The sequence below is a fragment of the Simochromis diagramma genome, unplaced genomic scaffold (assembly GCF_900408965.1).
Source record: "Simochromis diagramma unplaced genomic scaffold, fSimDia1.1 OVJJ01000456.1, whole genome shotgun sequence".
Taxonomy (NCBI): domain Eukaryota; kingdom Metazoa; phylum Chordata; class Actinopteri; order Cichliformes; family Cichlidae; genus Simochromis; species Simochromis diagramma.
In genome coordinates, this window is record NW_024387186.1 from 547473 (window position 1) to 570065 (window position 22593).

At 44.2% G+C, this 22593-nt stretch overlaps 3 protein-coding genes, 1 long non-coding RNA gene and 1 other non-coding gene across 8 annotated transcripts; 2 read left to right on the forward strand and 3 right to left on the reverse strand.

Annotated features, from left to right (window-relative positions):
* Positions 1–194: 194 nt before the first annotated feature.
* On the forward strand, positions 195–2530 carry LOC120745074 (mitochondrial import inner membrane translocase subunit Tim9). 2 transcript variants are annotated; one of them, XM_040049723.1, is made up of 4 exons: positions 195–442; positions 682–730; positions 1897–1992; positions 2074–2530. In XM_040049723.1, exons 2-4 carry the CDS (start codon positions 692–694, stop codon positions 2206–2208), a joined length of 270 nt encoding a protein of 89 aa, XP_039905657.1. In that variant the 5' UTR covers positions 195–442; positions 682–691; the 3' UTR covers positions 2209–2530. The 2 variants fall into 2 exon arrangements, with proteins under 2 accessions (XP_039905657.1, XP_039905658.1); XM_040049724.1 differs by lacking the exon at positions 195–442 and adding an exon at positions 517–598.
* Positions 2531–3076: 546 nt separating this feature from the next.
* LOC120745073 (SRA stem-loop interacting RNA binding protein) lies at positions 3077–6204 on the reverse strand. 2 transcript variants are annotated; one of them, XM_040049722.1, is made up of 4 exons: positions 5947–6204; positions 3972–4030; positions 3617–3724; positions 3077–3364 (listed from the first exon to the last, which is right to left on the reverse strand). In XM_040049722.1, exons 1-4 carry the CDS (start codon positions 5969–5971, stop codon positions 3296–3298), a joined length of 261 nt encoding a protein of 86 aa, XP_039905656.1. In that variant the 5' UTR covers positions 5972–6204; the 3' UTR covers positions 3077–3295. The 2 variants fall into 2 exon arrangements, with proteins under 2 accessions (XP_039905656.1, XP_039905654.1); XM_040049720.1 differs by lacking the exon at positions 5947–6204 and adding an exon at positions 5102–5210.
* Positions 3723–9242, forward strand: alkbh1 (alkB homolog 1, histone H2A dioxygenase). Of its 2 annotated transcripts, none has more exons than XM_040049703.1 (7): positions 3723–4602; positions 5608–5784; positions 6258–6366; positions 6854–7016; positions 7984–8074; positions 8207–8400; positions 8478–9242. In XM_040049703.1, the coding sequence occupies exons 2-7, from the start codon at positions 5647–5649 to the stop codon at positions 8917–8919; spliced, it is 1137 nt and encodes a 378-aa protein (XP_039905637.1). In that variant the 5' UTR covers positions 3723–4602; positions 5608–5646; the 3' UTR covers positions 8920–9242. The 2 variants fall into 2 exon arrangements, with proteins under 2 accessions (XP_039905637.1, XP_039905636.1); XM_040049702.1 differs by lacking the exon at positions 3723–4602 and adding an exon at positions 5130–5244.
* Positions 9243–11043: 1801 nt separating this feature from the next.
* LOC120745135 lies at positions 11044–11178 on the reverse strand. Its single transcript, XR_005698568.1, has one exon. It is a non-coding gene; the product is annotated as a U4 spliceosomal RNA (small nuclear RNA).
* Positions 11179–20528: 9350 nt separating this feature from the next.
* LOC120745077 lies at positions 20529–22494 on the reverse strand. The gene is made up of 3 exons (XR_005698553.1): positions 22461–22494; positions 21072–21120; positions 20529–20641 (listed from the first exon to the last, which is right to left on the reverse strand). It is a non-coding gene; the product is annotated as an uncharacterized LOC120745077 (long non-coding RNA).
* Between the last annotated feature and the right edge of the window lie 99 nt (positions 22495–22593).

The window sequence follows — 22593 nt, forward strand, 5'->3', positions numbered from 1 at the left end:
TTTGTTGCTGCGCTCGTTCTCCTCACCTGAACATTCGTCACATTTTTCTCTCAATTATAAATTTTTATTCGTGTTTTGAGTTTAATAAAATTATTGATTTTAATAACTGAATATTAAGCTTAGTTTTAGCCTCGTGTTGAACGTGTTTATTTTTTTAATTTACATGAAAAATCGCAAAAATATCGGAGAGAATCTGCTGCTCTGTGCGCATGCGTCCTTCAGTCCGTCACTCGGAGGTTCCCCTCAGGCAGCTCGGAGCTCAGGTGAAAAACTGTCCTCCTGCTGCTGTAAAGGGAAACTGAGCGCTGCTGCTCGGGAGGCTGAAGAAGAACATCTCCAGGAGAACAGAGGGACCCTCATCAGAGGGCGGGAACACGGCGGTAACCGGGCTAGCAGATAGCCGTTAGCAGCAGCAGTCCGTTTAAACGTGCTGTTTTATCAGGTAGGTTTGTTCATCATGTCACTAAATCCCGGGTAACCTTTGCTATCTGAAGCGTTACTAAACCAGCCAACCGAAGCTGAACGGTACACCTGTAAGGTCACATTGAAAGAATAACACGTGAGCGCCGGAGGAGCTTTAAAAGAGGCGGACCACGAAGTGCGCTAAAAATGGAGGATTTATGAATGGAGTCTGGTGTGTTAGCATTACTGCTAATTGTCGCCCTGTTTCCCCTCCCACAGAGTCCGAATCATGGCGGTCCAGGTGTCCGAGTCCGACCAGATCAAACAGGTAAGTGACCCCAAGAGTTTTCATGTCGACTCTGAGAAAAGAGGCTCAGAATTCAGAGGCACAAAGTCCGGTTACTGTGGCCTCCAGGGTCCATAGAAAGCCCGCACTGAACTATACAGCAAGGAGGCCTGTGAGGGACAAAACGGGAGAGAGCAACAGAACCGTAGGTAAAAATAAATAGATAAAAATAGAATCAATCAAAACAAACTCAAATACCGTCAATGCCAGAACACTGTGGCAGCTTATTGGGACCAATACTGGAGTGAGAATGTGTGGAGCTATATCTATAGATATAGATGTATATCTATGTGCAACAGAAAGTGCACATGTAAAACTGCGGTGTTAATTAAGCGATGCGGTTGAAAAATTTGGGTGCGCCTAAGAAAAACATTTAGGCGCACCAGTGCAACCGTGGCAAAAAGTTAGTCTAGTGCTCTGCATATTATATATTTTAATATGAAATAATAAGATTAGTATAAAGCAAGAAAATACAACCGAATCACAATTTAGATATTGAAAAAGTAAGAAAAACATTTTAGGTCAAAAGATAAAGTTTAAGAAGTTAACTTCGTACAAAATCAAGTGATACAGGAAATGGTTTAAAAAGTAAATAAACGTAAAAACAGCAGAGTCTGAGGAAAGCATGACAAACATTTGAGTATTTAAACAATTAAAAAAGACTGGAAAAAAACAAAAGGAATTTATCTGAAAGTTTTTTATTATGACATCATAATCCCAAAAGTCGCCCCGTCGGTTGACCTGGACGTTTTCAGCGGAAGAAACATTTGAATTCATACATTAATGAGAAAAGTTCTTTAAACTAAAAGTCACAGCTTTGATCCAGTGGCATCGCTCTGATCGTTTTAACCTGCAGCAGGAAGCCTCTGTCGCACACGCAGATCTGAGTTAATACATTTGAGCTCCCACCTTGGCTCTTTAGAGCAGCTTCACAGTCTTGGAGCACTTTGAAGAAAACCAAAACTGTTGACTGCATCAGTAAAACTGAGCGTGCCTGAAGCAGCGAGAGGACGGAGGTTAAAACCTGTTTGGGGAAATTTCTTCCCAGACCTGAACCTCGGATCCTTCTCGGTCGTCTCTCAGATTTTTTTTTGCTGAGTTGCTGCTCTGCAGCCGTTTTCTGAGCCGTGTCTGTTTCCTGTGTTCAGTTTAAGGAGTTTCTGGGGACGTACAACAAGGTGACGGAGAACTGCTTCATGGACTGCGTCCGAGACTTCACCACAAGAGACGTGAAGCCCGAGGAGGTAAAAAAAGATGATTGGATGACGGAAACATGTGAGTGAAGGAACATCTGGATAAAATCCTCACAGCTGTTTGTGTTTCAGTCGAGCTGCTCCGAGTCGTGCCTGCAGAAGTATCTGAAGATGACTCAGAGGATCTCCATGCGTTTCCAGGAGTATCACATCCAGCAGAACGAGGCTCTGGCGGCTAAAGCTGGCCTGCTGGGACAGCCGCGCTGAGCCTGAACCTGGGCCGGGCCGTGCTGGTCCAGCAGATCCTCCGGCGCTGTAAAAACAGACTCTGAAGCTGCGCGTGAGGACGTTTTGTTGTAGTTTCTGACCTGAAGCTCCGCCCCCTCAGATTCTAGCTGCAGGGTTAGTCGGCTGTTCTGTGCATCATGGGAAATGTAGTTTCAGATTCTTTATTAACATGCAGAATATTCCTTTAATGTGCACATTTGTCTTTTTATTGAACACAACGACCGACCGATGTGGTGGTGATGATGATGATGATGAGCTGACCTCATTTTTCATGTGTGGAAATAAAAATAATCCAACATCAGGAATGTGTGGATGTTTTCATCCCTGTTAGGAAGTGCTTTACTGCATCCGGCCTCACTCTGGCTCTGCTGCAGATCACACAGAGTCCTGAGAAACGTTCATTTTCTTTTTGTTTACTGTATTTTTAACAACATGCAAAAGTAACAAAGTTACTCAGTTACTTTTAAAGTGTTTTGCCTGCATTTAATATGAAATGTACTTTGTCTTGCATCATGATTCAGATCATTACCAAATATAATCAAACTCAGAATGATGAGGTCAGATTCTGAATGCAGGTCTTTTATTTTGAGTGTTTGGATTGTGATGTTCGCTCAGTGTGGAGCAAACTGCTTTAAAGACACAAGTGCGGTTTCATCAGGATGGACGCGTTTCTATTCAGTTTGGTTTTTATTGAAAAGTAAAAACTAAAATCTTTGTCGTTTTACATTTTTGTGTGGACTTCCTCTGCTTTATGTTATTTTAGAAGAAGTCTGTTCAAAGTTTTTCCTTCATTTTGTTCCCAAAGTGAAGGAGGAAGTCTTTACTGACAATAGAACCATGAGGCAAATGGAGTTTAGTTTGGTCTTTATTGGCTTTTTTCTGTACAGCTCGGCATGAACGGTTTCACATTGCAACAGGAAGTCCAGCACGGCGGCTGACAATAAATAACAAGATGACTGACGGCTCGGTCACCAATTCAGTGACGACGATCAAACGGGAAGTGTGACGCCGGCCCGAGCAGGCAGCCGGAGCACGGAGAGAAGAAGAGCAGCGCATCCTCGGAGCGTCAGTCGTACTCGGCGTCTTTGTCCGACTTCTGTCCTGCGAATGGGCGTCTGTTCCTCTGAACCTGCATCTGGAAACACACCAAACAGTCAGAACATCTCACACCTTCACCGCCACAGCCGCCGTCTGTGGGGGCGGGGACACTGAGCGATCAGAGACAAAACTTCTGCAAACGTGCAGAAGATGACATCATAAAAGTGATCTGGTTTAATCCAGATGATCGGAGGAGCACAGAGGTTTTCTGACTTGACCACTGCTGGTTCAAAGAGACCACAGCGACTCCATTACCCAGAAGCCCTTGCTTTGGTGACATTGGTCTTACCTTGGCGCCCTCGAGCACGTGCGGGTCCTTCTGCAGAGCGTTGTTGAGTCCTTCCTCGGAGGAGAAGCCGATCCAGCAGAAGCCTCTGTGGAAGCCCGTTTCTTTATCCTGAGGACACGCAGAGACGTCACTGACGTGCAGGCGCGCGCACGCACGCACGCACACACACACACAGATACACACTCACTCACTGCCACCACCTGCTGCTCACATCGTCATCTCAGGCAGTGCTGACACACTAAAAACATGCAGAGCTGAATTGAGGCATGTGTGTGGCTGTGAGGCTACAGGTGATCACTTCCTGTCAGGTCATGTGACTGTGTGACACTGAGTGATGTCAGTGATGATTACTTACAAACGGCAGCAGGCACTTCTTCACGGCTCCAAACTGCCCGAAGTACTCCTTCATCTCCTCTGAAACACACACAGGAACACGTCAATCCGAACACCTGAGTGTCTGCACCTCACCTGTCCTGCTTCCTCTCATATCCCCTCACATCTGCCGTCATCTAGTGCTTCAAGTGGGTAGTGTCTCACACATCACAGCCTGTCCACCCCCTACCTCCACCCCACGGAGGATGCCATCACCCTTCACACAGCGCTGAGCTATCTGGAGAACAGGAAGAGCTCCATGAGGATGCTCAACACCAAACTGGACCACCTTCAGATTCCCTGATCTTGGGATCCAGAGAATAACCTGAAGCTGAACATCCTTAAAACCAAAGAACTTATAATGGACCTCAGGAGGCACAGACAGGTCCACTCCCCCCCTCATTATAAATGGAGAACGGGTAGAATCTGTTTCCACCTTCAGGTTTCTGGACACCCACATCTCCCCTGATCTCACCTCCGACCTACAACACCATCGCCGTGGTAAAGGAGGCCCAGCAGTGGCAGCACGTCCTCGGTGTCCTGAGGAGGAAGAACCTGGACCTGCTGCTGGCCTTCTACTGCTCCTCAGTTGAGAGCGTGCTCTCCTCATTCAGGTCACTCACACACAGACTGTTCACACCAAGTCTTTTCTACCTCGGAGCACTTTGCTCTCCACTGTGGGCCTTCCTGTTGTTTCTCTACATATTCCTCCTTATTTATTCCTGTTGTCTACTTTTTATATTTTATTCCTGCACAGAGGTGGAGCACCCACAGTTACAATAAACGCATATTCTATTCTATTCGTGCTTCAGAGTGTGGACGGAAGCTCAGGATCAGTCAGAGGATCACTTTGAACTGTGACTCAAGCAAAACTGCTCTGACGTCATCAGCGCGGCCTGTATTAAGGGCAGTCTTTTAACGTGAACTGCCTCAGGTAAAACACCTGTAAGCTGCAGACACGTGACTGACCTACCGGACACCTTAGTGCACGTTAAATTCTTCCCTTCTTCGCGTGCTAATCTACCTGACGATAATCGACACGCGTGATCGGCTGCACACGTCACATGTCGTCACTAAAATCAAACCTGACTGATTGATAATGAGCAGACTCACTGGTGGCCACAGTCCACGGCACTTTGGACACGAACACCTCGAACACTTTCTTGGACGCCGCCATGTTGCTCCCTCTGACCTGTGACGTAATTGTGCGTTCAGGGCCAGCTGGGACCTGAGAGCGATTAAACAGCGTCTGATTGGTGGGTGCAGGAGTTTAAATATGTGAATTCTTTCAAGCCTAACTTTGAACAAATTTATTTTTCAGAGTTGGTTGTTCTTCCGTTTTTCTCTCAAATCCTTTTAACCAATATTTCGATGTGTCTGCATTTTATTTGTAATCTGTTTCTTATTCCTGATCAAGGCTCTGAATAAAATCATTTTTAAGAAAAAACGATTTCCGAGGTTCAGTAAATGCAGCTTCGATCACGTGATTGAGCACCGTGACCCGCGTGCACAGTGACATTGAAACATGTTACAGTTTGTTTCTCCCCGCTCGCGCTGTTAACTGTTTAAATATCTGTTTGTTTGTTTGTTTGTTTGTTTTGTTCTTTCATTTTTGTTAGTTTTTACTTCCGGGGCAGGGCGTGCAAGACAGTGACGTCATGGCTAAGATGGCAGCCTCCATGGTGGAGGGTGGAGAGGATTCGTTTCGGAAGATATTCAAGTTTTACAGGAGAAGGAACCCCCCGCCGGACCTTAGCGACGTCATCGACTTTTCCAGGTGTGCGCCCGGTGAACAGGTGAGAGCAAAGCGCGCTCCCGGCGTTTAGCAGCCATCTTTCTCCTTGTTCTTCTTCATGGGTCAGTTTGAAGTTTGACTTCTCTAACCAACAAAGTGAACAGTTCCACAGGTTACCTCCACCTGCCCTCATTTGTCCACTTTCATTTCTGATCAAACTCACCTGGATCGATCATTTCATCGATCATACCGATGACTGTATGTCACAGAGGGAAGTTTGAAGGTGGTCGAAGCAGCAGACAGGTGTGAGGGTCAGAGTTCAAACACGAACAGTCTGAATCTGCAGATCACCTGAATCCACCTGACTGACGTCACAGTGGACTGGGTGTCACCTGACTGGTTCAGGTCTGCTGAAGAACAGGTGCAGACAGCACCTGAGTGAAAATGATTTTACAACCCTGACGTCTGCTAATGATGTGTGTGTGTGTGTGTGTGTGTGTGTGTGTGTGTGTGTGTGTGTGTGTGTGTGTGTAGATTGTTCCAGTTAACCTCAACGCCGCCGCGGTGAGCAATGTGGAAGCCACTAGAGTCGGATTACAGCCCGTCAGAGAGTGGCGAGCCTTCGGCCTGCGAGGACACCCAGGTACACGCTCACGTCAGAGTTTAAATAAAGTTTGGATGCGTGCGGTCTGGTTCAATTCAGTCCAGCTGTAAAGAACCAAATAACAGCGACAGTTGCCTCGCGGCGCCTCGTACTGTGAGGTAAAGCGTAGGGAGAAGCAGGTTACTGAGAGTTAGTCTCATTTTTCCATGTTTCAGGAACTGAAGTGTTTTTAGTTTAGCTCAGCAGAATGGTCTCGACAGTAATGGACAGTTCTGATCGGCTGTCCACTGGGAACGTAATGTCAGCATCGTCTTCATCCAGCGAGGACTCACTGGATGAAGACGATGCTCTGCATTCACTCTGCTGTGGCCTGCTGCTGAACACATGAGCTGCTTTATGTCTTTGTTACCTGCTTCAGATGAAGCAGGTAACAAATGCTTCATCTGAAGATGGCCCATGAACTGGACCGAGTTTAGTGCTCTGGGTACACGATGATGATGATGATTCTGCACTCTTCCTCGTCCAGGGTTCATCTTCATCTCCGATCCGTTCCTGCGCGGCACGCAGCCGTTCTGGCTCCGACAGTGTCTGAAGATTTACCCTCAGAAACCAAACATCTGCAACCTGGACATGCACATGTCCCCCTTAGAGACTCAGGACATCTGGGGACAGAGCGTGCACAGCCTGAGGTGAGACTCACAGGTGTGTACAGGTACGTGCTGCACAGGTCACAGCAGGAGGAGCTCGACCTCCCGATGAAGGTAAACAGTCTACTACCAGCAGGGGTCACTGCGACGCCACCACAGCCACCAGCTGCTCAGGTGTATCTGCGCCTGGTCATGCATGCGTGTGCGTGTTTGGAGCTGGCGGTCTGAGCATGGCTAAAGACCATCAGAGCTCTGAGTTTACAGCTGATTTTCAAACCGTTTCGCTTCTTCCAAATCCTCAAATTATGCAAATGACCCAGTTTAAAATGCTGCTTTTTCTCCCCCAACATTCCTCTAACATTCCTCTGATCTTCCCCCAATGTTCCTCGAACGTTCCTCAGACATTTCTCCAATGTTCCTCAGATTTTTCCCAAATGTTCCTCTGATGTTCCCCCGACAATTCCTCTGACATTCGCCTGACGTTCCGCTGATGTTGACAGGAGCGCAGATTGTTTCTTTAACCTGATGTTTGTATTGCCATCGTTGGTGTCGAGCAGCTGCTTTTTGTGACCTTCTGCTGTGAAAGCTGAGAGTGAAGTGAAAAAGTGAGGAAGGGTTAGTGTTTATGAGCGTGCAAACAAAACCTCGGAGCCTCTGTTTCCTATTTTATGCAAGAAAAAGCAACTCAAGTGTTTAATTACTGAAAATCCTCGGTGCTCGACTGCTGCAGTGTCTAATGAATTCAGTGCCACCAGGTGGCGCTGTTTTAAGGTCCGCTGTTGTTTGCAGGTTTGGGGAGCTCAGCTGCTGTCAGATCTTTGAACAAACTGTGTGCCCTCGTCTTCCTCTTTAACCTATTTCAGAATCGGCATACTTTACTGATCCCTAAGGAAATTATGTGGGTTACAGTTGCTCCAGTACTGTAACAGACCAGACTATTTAACAATGTGATGTGTTCCAGATCTACAGATTTAAGAAATAACACAATATGTAAAACTTTGATCCGCAGATCTTCTCCGGCTGGAAAACGAGAAGCGCGGACTCTCCTGGAGCGGCTGCGCTGGGTCACGCTGGGCTATCATTACAACTGGGACACAAAGGTGAGAATCTGCTTCACCTCTTCACTGCTGCTCCTCCAGCAGCACAGGCGGGGACGGTTTCAGAGCAAACGTTTGCCACGGTCTGTTGTGGCGCCCTTTCTCTTCATCTCACTCCTCCCCTCCTGTTTGCAGACGTACTCTCCCAGCAGTCACACTCCTTTCCCACGTGACCTCCACCTCCTCTCCGCTCACGTGACAGCTGCCTGCGGCTTCCCTGGCTTTATCTCGGAAGCGGGAATCCTCAACTATTACCGATCAGACTCTTCTCTGGGAATCCACGTGGACGAGTCGGAGCTGGACCACACTCGACCGCTGCTGTCGTTTAGGTGGGACGCTTGTTTTTTCACCGTCGTTATGCGAAGGATATGTTTGAATTCCCTGTTTTTCCGTGTTGTCTTTACAGTTTTGGTCAGTCAGCCATCTTTCTCCTGGGCGGCCCCCGCAGACAGGACCCCCCCACAGCCATGCTCATGCACAGTGGGGACGTGATGGTGATGTCAGGGCCCAGCCGCCTTCTGTACCACGCAGTCCCACGAATCCTCCCCGCACCTCCGGGGCGTCTGGCATTAGAGACGGGGGGAAGCATCCAGACCCCCCCACCACAGGAAGGCTCCGTGGTGGAGCCGGTGTCCGAGGAGGAATGGGCTGTCTGCTCCAGGTACATCCAGAGCTCCAGAGTGAATGTCACTGTCAGACAGGTGCTGGCACCTGGACAGAAATTTCCAGAAACTCCCCGTTCTCACCAAACCACGGACACTGGACAGACGGACGGATACGATGATGGAGAGAGCGGAAAGAGGAAGAGGAGCAGCAGTGACTCTCCTTATGCTGCAGAGACTCACTGAGGAGACTTACAGCACGGGCCTCCATGAAGGACGGCTTCTGCTTGGTTACTGGGTTTATTTGTTAAAGGATTTATGTGGGTCAGTGTGTAGATGCTGCCAGAGACGGGACGAGACCCGATCTAAAGATGAACTCTTAGGAGTCGGTGCTAATCTGGATCTGTTAATCTGTTAAAATGATTGTTTAACGATTGTGTGAATACAGTCCATGATTCAGTGAGCAGTAGTCATGAAGAAAGAAGATATAATCCAGTACCCAGATCGAGCTCTATGTATGTATGCAATGTTCCCTCTAAGCTGTGCACGTGCACACTGCTGGCACGGTCTCTGCGCACAGAAAATCTGCGTTGCACACAAAGAAAATCTAACCTGAATTGAAATTAAAACTTTAATAATTCTGTTTTGCAGTGTGAGTCAGTGACTGGCTGCTCCCGTATGGGATCAGAACGATGCCACCGTATCCCATAGTCCAGCCAATGATGCGATTCACATTCGTATATACGCAGCTAACCAACGTGGTTGACAGGCTATGACACATTAATGACAACGTGTACAACCATTGGAGACGTGAGCAGGACAGACGGAACAACTGACGGGAAAAGTGTGGACTTTATACCAGTTTTTAAATTGTATTGATCGTTGTTTATATTTACTGCAGGAAGAAACGGTAAAAACATTGTTTTATAAGGAAAACGCTCGAAAGCCTGTAAGCAAAAACAAAACCAAAAACACCCTCACTGTGAGAGATTTGCGCCATAATCAGTGTGTAGTGTAGTCAATAGTTTTGTTGTGTGTGTCAGAACAATGATGCAGAACAGCTGATTGTGCTGTAAATAGTTTGAAACACCTTTAAAAAGAAAATAGCTGCAAAAAAAAAAAAAAAAAAATAGCTGAATTACTTTTTTGAAGGAGTTTTTCTTCTTCTTTTTTTTTTTTAATAGAAGATGTGATATATATATATATATATTGATGCTCATGTCGCTATCAGCTGGTAGTGTAGTGGTAAGATTCTACGCCTTTGGAGTGAGAGTCACAAGTTCAAGTCCTGCTTGACCCTCTGTATCCAGTGCTTATCTCTCATGGTGATGAGGTACAACACATGTTCTACGGCAAGGAGGAGTCAGGACGCCAAAACAGGGGGGATATTGTCCTCCCTGAGGTCGGCAACGTCAGGAAAAAGCAAGATTTAGTTTAGGATGTGAGGTTTGTTGAAAGAGTTAAAGAGTACTGAACTGGTGGCATCCTTCAAAGGCTACGTCGTGTTAAGAGACATTACTCTAAAAGCTAAAACAGCAGGCTAAGATAATCAAATTACCTGTGTAGGATGTTAACACTTGGAACTGGAAGTAAAAGTAGTAAAAAAAAAACTATTTCCTTGAATCAAAATTTTAACTTTGATAGTATTTGTTTAAAAAGAAGAATAAATAAGTAGTTTTAACTTGCAGTTCCTACACAGTGAGTAAATTTGATTATCTTAGCCTGCTGTTTTAGCTTTTAGAGTAATGTCTCCTAACACCACGTAGCCTTTGAAGGATGCCTACCAGTTGAAATACTCTTAGAGCTCTCATTACTTGATCTCTCTCTCAACAAACCTCACATTCTAAACTAAATGTTGCTTGTTGCCGACCTCGGGGAGGACGATATCCCCTCTGTCTTGGCGTCCTGACTCCTCTGTAGCACATGTGTTGTACCTCATCACCATGAGAGATAAGCACTGGATGCAGGGGCTCAAGCAGGACTTGAACTTGTGACTCTCACTCCAAAGGCGTAGAGTCTTAACACTACACTATCCAGCTGATATCAATATGAACATCTATATATCTATAGATATAGATATATAGATATATATCAATCACATATCACATCTTGTATTAATGTTGCCATGTACCCATTCTCACACCTTGCCTCAGGGTCCATGTCCCTCTTCTCCACCAGTAGCTCTTAGAACTGAAAAAGATTCTCAAGTTAAATGTCATCAAGAGCACTTGAAGAGGTTGAGACACTTTTTGTTCAAAGCTGCTTAACTACCAAGAACTCTCACTACCTGACAACTTCACTCAATAAAAATGACATCCAAACAACGTAAAGTGAAAACGCCAGAAATTAACATTGAAACAAACGACAAAGTCTCCTGAGAGACCAGCAAAAATTGCCATAGCTGACTGTGTTTCAAGTCATCAAGGTGGGAATTGGTTAAAGTTTTCAACCAGCAATAATCACGTCTCAGTAGAACTTCATAGACTATGAAATTGCCTCTGCGGTGGCGCTCCATCCCATTCAAAGCAGGATTGTCCAGCGAATGAAGTGAAATGCCATGCATGTGGGGAAAAAATGACATTACAGGCGTGTATGCAGGGCACCAAAAACAGTGCATGAGGTTGAAGAGGATGAACATGGTTTGTTCTTGGGCAGTGTTAAGTGTGAGGGTGAGCCGTGGACTGTCGACTTAAGCATAAACAACAAAAATGTGTCATTTAAAATTGATACAGGTGCCGATGTGACAGTCCTACCCCTTAAGGTGTTTAAGGAGCTCTACAGACACAACCACCCCCCCCATTCTCCACAAACCAACCAAGGCTCTGCTCGGTTCCGGGAGGAGTCGTTTGGATGTCGTTGGTGTCAGTGAGCTTGCACTGAGGAAGGGAGACAAAGAAATACTTGAGGATGTCTTTGTCATCAGACACCTGCACACTGCTTTGCTGGGGAGACCTGCCATTAGCAAGCTGGAGCTTGTGGCTCGTCTGGAGAGCATAACTATAGAGACGCTTAAAAAGTGCTACCCAAGCTGTTCAGTGGTCTCGGTGAAGTACGTCAGCCGTACGACATCAAACTGAAACCTGGAGCTCAACCTTTTTCCTTGAAGACGCCACGGAGAATCCCGTTGCCTCTGATGGACAAAGTTAAGCAGGAGCTGGCCCGTATGGAAGAACTAGGGGTGATCAGCAGGATTGAGGAGCCAACTGATTGGTGCTCAGGCATGGTGGTGGTACCGAAGAAGACAGAAGATGTACGCATATGTGTCGACCTTACACACCTCAATGAGTCTGTGTGTCGAGAGAAGTACATACTGCCATCGGTGGAGGAAACATTGGGCAGATTGGCTGGTGCCAGCATATTCAGCAAGCTGGACGCTAATATGGGGTTTTGGCAGATACCTCTGACGGAAAGCTCAGCCAAATACACCACTTTCATCACTTCTTGACGTAAGGGAAAGGGAAAATGCTTATGAACTTGCAAATTAAAAACATGATGCATTTAAAGTAGCCCTTTTTCATTTTTATTTAAGAAGAGAATTTGTTCTAGTGTGTGATGGCCGAACCTGTTCCTTTCGTGGAGATCATTTCTCCTGCATTAAGGAAATTCCCTTCACATGGAACAGAAGAGGCTGGAGTGCAGAGAAACTGGTAGAGATGCAGTTATACAGTCTGCCTGGGCCCCACAAACTATCAGCTAAAGAGAATAAATAGATTAATTGCTGCACATTTGGCAGACTAACATTTTCAGATTAATTAAACAATAAAATATATATTTTTATAACATTACATGTAAAGAGTCAAGTGGAAGTTTTTCTAAAGTTATTTAATGATATTTATATTATGGAAGCAGATTTTTTGACATTTTAAGTTTTTTCCCATTATAAGATAAAATAAACACGCACAAAACAAAAGCAAACGGCCAGAACACAAAGCTGGAAAACCCACCCGACTGACCAAAATCAACTCAAAATACTCCCACACAACAGAACCTCCTCTATTCCTCGCTGGCTTCAAATCTCTCAGTGGAATGATCAGTGGTTCGCTATCTGTCACCATCAAAACACTCCACAAATCCCGCGAATGATTCACTTCCTTATAATCCACTGAATCAGACAGTTAGGCAGTTAGGCTCTAAATGAAGCTTCGGACGTCACTGATCACGTGACTCTGGCCAAACGAATCAAGCTTCGACACAGTGCTTCTGAAGCAGTGTGTTGATTTTTTTGACACACGCACCGGAGCGTCAGCTTCAAGCGGGCCATCACTAGTGTCTAATATAAAGAGAGCATAAACAGCGTACTGTCAGTGTAGAGGATGAAATCAGCCAGGACAACTCATGAAACATCTGCTCACATCTGGATGATTCCAGGTGTGTACATCCACAGAGAGCAGCAGGTCAGCTGATCACAGCCTGTACACTAAGAAAATCTACTGGAGCTTTTAATTATTGTGAGCTTGATTCTTTTCCCCACACTGAGACATTATAACCACTTTTAGTGTTCCCCCACCTCCTGAATCCACTTTAACCCCTGACTGCACACATTTCCTGTTTAGAGGCAAAGTCCCCTCTACAATGGAGGCAACAGGAAATAGAAACATATTTTTACTTTCCTTCTTTTTCTCTGCTCATGTTCAACTGAACTGATTCAAGATGAGTAGAATTATTAGAATGAAAATTTAGACTGAAATAAAGTTTGTATTCCTTTCAAATAATATTATTTTACCATTACATCAATATAGCACATGGTTCAGGCAGCTTTGGACACAAACAGCTGGAGCCACAGCTGTGGTTGTGATTTGACATTGTATAAATAATTGTATTGAATTGAATAGAAATGTCCTCCAAAGATGTGCTTTTTACTTTCAGTACATTTCTGAGCCTGTACTTTTTTACTTTTACTTGAGTAAAAGTTGAATCAGTACTTCGACTTTACTGGAGTATTTTTCAACACTAGTATCTGTACTTCTACTTAAGTACAGAGTGTCTGTACTGTTGGCACATCTGAACTTGGCAGAATAAACCTGTTTTCATCTACAAACAATGTCACCAAAACCTGTCACAGCCACCACACTGTCCTTCTACTGCTGCCACCACTGGTGTAAGCTACATTTTCAGAAGAGTAGTTTTAGTTTTAGAAAGGTGAGAAATAAAATGTGCATGTTACTCTACTCTGAACCGTGTTTTCAGCTTTATTTTTATTATGTGGTTATTTTAGGAGACTCGACCTGTTGTTATTGACCTCTTGATTTCTAAAGCATTCAAATAACAAGTCACACGAACATGCTAATGCGACCTTCATCTCTGTACCTGACGAAGGTCACACAGACCAAAATGCTATAATATAAATAAGGACAGTGGAAGGACAGCGAGTGAAAGAAAGCATTGAGTTTCCAGCTAATTTAAGCTTCACGCTAGCTCCATAGTCAGCATAGTAATGACCTGTCCATCGTTTCATTTTGTAAACATCATGCACAGCATTTAGAAAGCTGCTCACTTCCTGATGGACCCACACCTTCCACCATTTTAGTGTTAAACTGTTATTACTGGTAAATCACTCTCACTGAGTTTGTTACAATAAAAGTCCTGCTAGTGACAGCTTAGAGTAGGTTTACTTTTGGTTTTTCTAACATTCCTAATACAAAGATCCTTTCTTCTTTTTGCTATATAGATCCCTGGTGTTGGTCATGCCATAACATGTTCCTCCAGAGTGCGTACATGCCAAACCCTCCCGATTTTTGCAGGAGAATCCTGAATTTCAGTGCCCCTCCCGAAAATCTCCCGGAGCCACCATTACTCTTGTTACTCTTTCTGGGTCGCAAAATAAACTTTTTAACATATTTTCAGGCGAGAATGTAGCTGAGTAAACTTCAAATAACTTAAACATGTTATTGTTTGGCCTTTTTCAGTGTTTTATTTGTTCGTGAGGAAATCTGTTTGGCAGAAATTAAGGTTATTAGATTAGATTAAATAAAAACGTTATTAATCCCTCGGGGGGTTTCTCCGGGATTTTCACACAGCTGACTAAACGTCAAACAGAAAACTGATTAAACAGAAGTGTGAGATGGTTGAGAATCTACGTCAGCGTCTGATTATATTTTAGACAGCAAGGAGCAGACGGCTGAGTTTCACTCCACTGAGAGAGCTCATGACTTAATTCTGAAGGCTAGACCGTCCCATTTCACAAGCCTCGCACTTCCGGCCTTAGCGGTCTTTAAGTACGCGGCGCTTGAGGAATGTTGAGGCTGCGTACTTTAAGGCTGCAGACCCTGAATTGACAAGTTACCCTGTAAGCCAAAAGCACAGGCTGCTCTGAACACACAATTTATCAGTTTTTTCAACTCTTAGAACTCTATGATGTCAGAGGCACAGAAGCCACACCCACCCACTACAAATAACAGGTTTTGATTCCTCAACACAGGAGTCTTCCATAAAAAGAGGCAGCTATGATGGACTTCCAGGTGAAAGAGAATGAGGCGGAGCTAACAAGCAACGGGTGCCATTGATGGAAACAGCCAAACAGAAGAAGGTTTGCACAAGGGCACGTTTCAGATAGAGGGTAAAGTGGGGAACTGGAGATATGAAGTTGGTGAGCTGGGTAGTGTAGTGGTAAGACTATACACCTTTGGAGTGGGAGTCAGCAGTATATGTGTATATGTGTATATATACGAGGCCATGACGTCTCCAGAAACATCCAACCAGGGGGGCTATTAAGGAAAACAAGGCAGAGTTGAAGTAGCTATGCTCATTTTTACATACAGTCTGTGGTATTTAATGTGCTAACAGTGTTAAACCACGATGGAACAGCGTCCATGTTCAGCTCGCAGGGTAAATACAGCGTCATACCTGTTTTGCATCCACCATGTCCCTGATTTCATCCAAGGCACAGCCGCTGGGTGCAAAGAATCCCCAGCGGTAATGAACTCCTTTCATCAGGTGCTGCACAAAAACAGCAGAAAAAAAAATGAATCAGCACAAACACAGAACACTGAAATACTTTAATACATTTAAAATAAAAGACAATCATAATGTAAAGATATATTTCAAAAAACAGAAACATGATGACTTATTTTGATATTATTGTTGTTGTCTTTATGAAACTTTTAATTTAAATCGTGTTCCCATTGACATATTTTCTAGTTCCATTTATTTTTAATATTTGTGCTGATTCAATCTCATCAAACACAAAGGGAAAAATATATTTGATGTAATGACCAAAATATGAATAAATAAAACATAAAAACGTGGATAAGGACAGATTCGCACCAGTTTCGGTTTGTTTGTTTTTAAAGCTCGTGTTGCTTAAATACATCTGTGAGTCGATAACAACCCACAAAACTCAAGTCACCGAACACCCAAACTATGAATCAGCTGCTGGAAAAACCTGCGCGTCACAGATCTGAGTTCAGATTACACAGATTCTGTAGGCGCAAAATAATAAGACAATGCTGTGAATCAAATCGTCTGATATTCAACAAACACAGTGTGCGACAACAGCAGATGACCCCATTTCAACCCTTACACTTCTGTGGAAATGGAAACAGTCACTGTGTGGTTATATGCAGGATGAAGGTGGTAAAGAAGGCCAGGGTGTGTGTGTGTGTGTGTGTGTGGTGTGTGTGTGTGTGTGTGTGTGTGTGTGTTGTGTGTGTGTGTGTGTGTGTGTGTGTGGTGTGTGTGTGTGTGTGAGAGAGAGCAGGGGGGGGGATTGGAAACAGTCTCTGTGTTAAGGGAAGCGAAAACACAAAGTGCACAAACACACAGTTTCATTTGTTTCCTGTAGATTTGCTCCAGGTATACCTCCATCCTGCTTCACCTTCAAATCTTCAAAACTGATGTTATTCTGGAATAAGTTTAGCGTGAGTAGAAACTGTGCCAGCCTGCAACCCCCACAGTCTGACATCAACTCAGTAACTTTACATTTAACAAGAAAAACAATGGAAGGTTTGTGGGGCAGTCCCGCCCTGTTACCGCCATCCACGCTCTTCTTCCGCCTCCTTCCTGATGCAAAGATTAATTTACTTTAAAATGAGAAACCAGAACAAACACGACACTGATAGAAAATTTTGAAAAATGACAATAAATTTGTGGTTTTTCCCTTTTTTTGGCAAATTAACTCGAGTCTTATAAACAACAACTGTATACAAGAGATGGATATGGCCACTGTGACCCAGCTGTGCCTTTTGCAGTCAAGCTACCATAACAGGAGCCAGAGTCCTGAGTTACCAGCCTCTTGGATGGTCTGTTAGCACAACAACGTCACAGCTGCCACAGTATTAGTCACACAACTGCATAAAAACATGCAAACAGCACAAATACAGTCCAGAGGTGCAGATCCGGGTCTGCAATAGCTGAGGTGAAGCTGAGCAGACTGCTAGCATGTATAGCATCCACCTGTCAGTCAAAGAGGCCACACCCCCAAAAATACTGCAAATCTTAAGTCTTAATAAAGTTTTAAACGGGTGCATTACAAAAACATCCTACAGAGACTTTCTGTATCAGGCCGTAAACAGGCCGAACCTCACTGCTGGAGCCTCTAGTGGATCTCAGAGGAACTGCAGCTTCTTTTTCTTTTTTCTTAATTTGTAAACATTTATGATCGGGAACAAAACAGAGCTGACAATATTTCAGCCTTGAACATGACACTTAGAAACCTGTAAAAACAAAACAAAACAAAAAGATTCATTTGTTTGAAAAAGTCAACGATGAACGTTTGGACGCCTGGAACGAGCTGAACATGAACCTCTTCTGTCCTGAATGCCAGCATCTTGTTCTCGCTCAGTTTTGGTTTCATTTCAGCCTCTTTCTCTTTTGTCTTTTAGTCCATGAGTCATTCCTGATTAAACTCTCCTCCCTGCTTCAAAGTTGTGCTGATGGCTTAAATCTAAGAGCTTTTCATAAATGAGGATCAGATCTGCAGGTCGCAGATGAGCTAAAAACATCCTTAAACACTAAATGCACCACGAATTATCATTCGATGTGAATTTGATATTGCAAAATCATTCGTGCGCAGTTACCCGTGTGTGTAACTACATGCAGAATTTGGTTGCTACTACAAACTTTGTATTGGGGAATTTCAGTTACAGTGGTTTATTGCCGCCGTGGAAAATGAGACTAACCTGAAACTCTGAACTACTTTTGAAGTTACCCACACTTGCCTGACCTCAGACGATGTTTCAGATACAAATACTTTCCTTTTTAATTTGAAAAAATTTGACACGAATCCTCTCTACACATGCAGCACATGGTACTGCTGTTTATTTTCCATTCCCCACCTACACTGAGCCCACAGGTTTCTGGACAATTATTCATTTTTATGTAATTTCCACAAGAATGACTAGTTTGACAGAACTGCAGCTATTTTTACAAACAGCTCCACATTTTGAGACGCTCAAAAGTAGTGGACAACTGACTGACGAGCAGTTTCAGGACCGGGCGAGGCCTAACCTTTGCTAGTTAATGATAATAAAAGCAAACTATTTTTGAAGTTGACTCAAAGTGTTGAACTTATATTTGGTAAGTGTTCGCTCAGACTGAAGCGAAGATCCAAAGATGTCACTGCTCAAATCAACAGTCTGGGACATGTTTTAACTGTACATATAAATAACAGCCTGAGACAAGTGAAGTGTATGATGACAGAATCATTTCCATGATTTACACAAACATCACCACATCGAATCAGGTCAAGAACGCACTGAAGGACGTAGGCGTTATTTTTCATGTCAACAATAAAGAGACGGCTCCATAAATGGAAATATTGAGTTACGACCACAGTGCGCAGCCACTGGTTACGCTAAAGAGCAGGAAGGCCACATTATGCTTCAAATACAGTTATGTGCAGGGTTCAGAAAACCAGTTTGGAAAGATTAAACCCAAATGAAGTTAGACCAGAATGATAGAAGCAGGATGAGTGTGATGCGTTTGAGGCTGTACTCTCTGCTCAGATTCAGACACAGCTCCACAGCAGGTGGATACGATACTACAAAAACAACCCAAGAAATGAGAGATTCTACAGCGAGCAAGTCAGTCACCGGATCTCAACCTAACAGAGAAGCTTATCAGTGCCTGAATCCAACACTGAAGGCAGAGAGACCCACCGGCAGGTCTGCAGAGCATTGTGGAAACACCGAATCAGCCAGTGCCCGTGACTTCTACACTTCATTTGCTGACAGCAAATGAAGTTCATGCTGTTAAAACTTGAATTAAAGTTTCCATTTCAATCATATATTTATTTATTACTGAATTGAAAAAAAGAAAAAAGATGTGGCTTAATGTGTAACCGCTCATATTTCTACAAAGACTGAAGGGTGTAACTTATTGTTCTAAAACTCTAGATTATCTCCTTGCATCTCGCTTCTGCATCCTTTGCCTGTGCAGAGCCGAGCACAGCTGTGGATTCTGTGGTCGGAGCGAGTGCACTGCATGCAAAGTGCAGGCTGTTACTACAACACCCACAGAGGATGTGAGTGCTTGTGCGTGCGTCTGTGTATAGGTGGACGATGTCATCTGCTCTGACAGAGAGTTTAGGAGTTCAGGACAGTTTTCTTTATCTGCCTTGCAGCAGGGGGCGGGGCCTCAGCCACCAGAAAGTAACCTGCTGCATTTTCACATTTTTTTCCACCTGTTTCTTCAGGTACCATGTCTGATTTTAGGGACCTGGAAGAAATGTGCAGAGTATAAAAGGAACACAAACCTAAATTTATCTGCAGAAAGTCCACAACTGCACATATTATGACACAAGTCAGAGCTACTACTGGAATAAATCTGTTCTAATTCTAACTTAGATTCCATACTTGGCAATTGGGAGAGAAAAAATATATTATTTTGTAAGAACAACTCGGCAGACAGTCAAAAATGGAACCTAAAGGACAAAGTTAAACATCTGTATGAATTATTGTGTGGATTCGTTCATTAATAGCCAAACATTAGTCCCGTGTCTGGCCCAGGAGTTCCTCCCAACAAGGCATGTCCAAAACAGCATCTGGATCAGATGCCAAACAACCTCGGCTCTTCACCGTCAGCTCTCACAGAGGAGCTCGATCGTCTTCCTTCGCTCTACCGCAGGTTGCAGTCACACGGTGAGAGTAGGCGTGTAGAACAACCACACATCAGCACCTTTAGGGTCATCACAGCGTGCAACACTGCACCTCGCACTCCTGAAACACAGACTCCCGCATTCAGGGCAGAAATTCCTCCCCAACCCAGAGTGAGCACTCCACCCTTTTTCTGGTGGAGAATCATGACCTTGAACTTCAAGGTGCAACTTTTCATCCCTGCAAACTACCACGAGATTCTGACACCACTGCACCTACAACCTTTGCTCATGAAACATTATGAACAGAACTCCAAGGGCAGGCGTGGTGGAGTACGAACCCCACCAGGAACAAGGGCAGTGATACGAGCCAACCTTCCCTATAGCTGTACCCAAACCCAGGTGTAAAATTGAAAATAAACACCACTGAATGTGTCTGTCGCTGGTTTAATATTCCACCCTACAACCGAGAAACAAAGTTAAAAAAACCTCCTGTTTCTATGAAGTTAGAAAACTAAACAACTCCAATCTAAGCTTACTTTTAAGCCTTGCTGGCCACTGTAGCGGCGGACTGCATCATGCCGTCAGCTACAACCCAGCCTGTCGGTGTTCTGCATGAACGGCGTCACCAGGTGACGTACTTGGCGCCGCTCCACGGCTTCAGCAGCTTCATCAACGCCCAACTCTCCGTGTCACCCCCGACATTATCCAGGATCAGGTTGAAACCTAAAGATAACAAAGTAAATCAGACCAAGATGACAAACGGAGGCAGAGATTCAGTCGGAGCGAGGTCTGCTTACTTCTCCAGAGCGCTGAGGCGGCTTCTCGACGGGCCCAGCGGTGTAGTCCACCACATGGTCCGCCCCGAGCCCCCTTAAGAAACCGCTCGGCGTTCTGGGAGCAGGTAACGGTCACGTGGGCGCCCCACGCCTTCACCATCTTGAGCAGGAACAACACCAGACTTGTATACAAGTTTCATTCGGTTAAATCAAATGTTAGTTTTTCATTTTAACCATGATGAAGAAAAAATGTAAGAATTTGTTCTTTTTAAGCTAAAGAAGTGCAGTTGTTTTTTTCTTCTCTAATATTTAAAGAGAGATGGTAGTTTAAGCTGATTTTAAGGATATTTTACATGTTTAGCTTTATGTGTTTTACCTAGTGGAAAAACTCCGGCTGTTTTTTAACGGTTTACGTCTGCGATCAGACGTCAGAAGTTAACTGTGCTTAAATCAAATATTAAATGTTTCCCAGAGACCAGGTGAGCGTCTAACCTGTGAGCGTTTTTCAGATCAAACGTTACTTCATTGTGACATGTCGAGTGTTTTAGGTGACCACAAGTGGTCATTATTGTCCAGCTTTTCATGCGTACCTGTACAGCAAACGTTCCCACTCCTCCAGATCCTCCAAGGATCAAAATCCTGCAACAGAAAAGCCAAAACAATGAAGGAGACAACCGAAGCAATCACCTGGTCAACTGAAGGGAAACCCGGCGACTTTTCCCCCCAAAAAAGAAAAAAACAACTACAAGGAAAAAAAAACGTATTTTTTCTCCTTTCGGCTTGCAGGTACTTTCAAAATAAGGGCGAGAAAACTGTCTTTTATCAAACCGATTAATAAAGGCAAACATTAAAAAGCAGCTGGTTGTGTTGGTCGGAGGCAACTGTTATACAGGTGTGTTCATGTTAGCAGGTAAGCTAACATTAAGCAGAAGAAACCTTTGGTCAAATAGAAACAAAGCTGCAATGGGATAAAGTCAATGCAATGCAGCTAATATGAGAAATATAAGACAATAATTCTAAATGACTGCATGTATCTGCATCATGTATTAAAACAGGACTTTATTTACCTGAAGTTAAAAAATACTCTCCATGCTTCCATGTTGTGTAACATGAGATCCGAGGTTCAATCCTTCTGCTCGTATTTGTATTGTATTTCTAAGTTGGTCGTTTTTGTCCTCGTGATTGTCACATGAGGGTTTCAGGTAAGTGTCAGCAGGTGCCTGGTGGATATGGCCATCACTCAGTCACCTGTGTTGCACTGTTGGTACTTGGTACACGAAGCAGCGCAGGCACTGATACAGCTGTTTATTATAGCTCAATCTGCACTGTCCACAACGCTTTGACTTTTCTCCACTCAGCAGTTGCTCGTGTGTTTTTCATCCAGTCTTCCTCCCCTCACCCCCAACAAAGGCCTCTTTGGTGAAACAAGCGTCAGGTTAGTTACATCGCTGTAGCTGGTTTATTGGTATGTTTCCGGTGGCTCATTTTATTTACACTGAGACTGATGTGGGGTAAGGACATTTTTCCCTCTGTTTTGTCTTGCAGCTAAATTAGTGCAAATTCTAAACACACTGGTCAGGGCTCATTACCCGGTCCAATTTCAGGACTTAAAAAAAATATTTATTTATCAGGTTCTAAAATGAGGTTAGTACAACCCAGATGAGCCACAGCACCTGACAGATTAAAACCGTGTCGTTATTTATGCCACAAAAAGCACAGATGCAGAAGCAGTTTGTGAGGAATGAAGTAATATTGATGAAATGGCTAAATGTTATTAACTAATCATTAGGGTGGCGGTGGCATGACTTTGGCCTCGTCTGATTGGTCAATTAATCAAATAAATTGTTTCACTCATCATATTATTTGCATCTAGAGTTTACGAGGCTCCTTTTAGATCCCGCCTAATAAGCGAGCTAAAAGGGGCTCAGGGAACAGTTGGCGAGCTTCACTGGGATGGATTAAACTTTCCATGTCCTCACCTCTTGTTGGCACAGTTGTCCTTTCTCAGACCAGCCGGAGTATAACCAGCGCTGATCAGGCGGTGGTGCCAAGTAGTGGAATGGCACGAAAAAACAGCATCGATGTGGCCTCAGACACTTTGGTTTGCGGGGA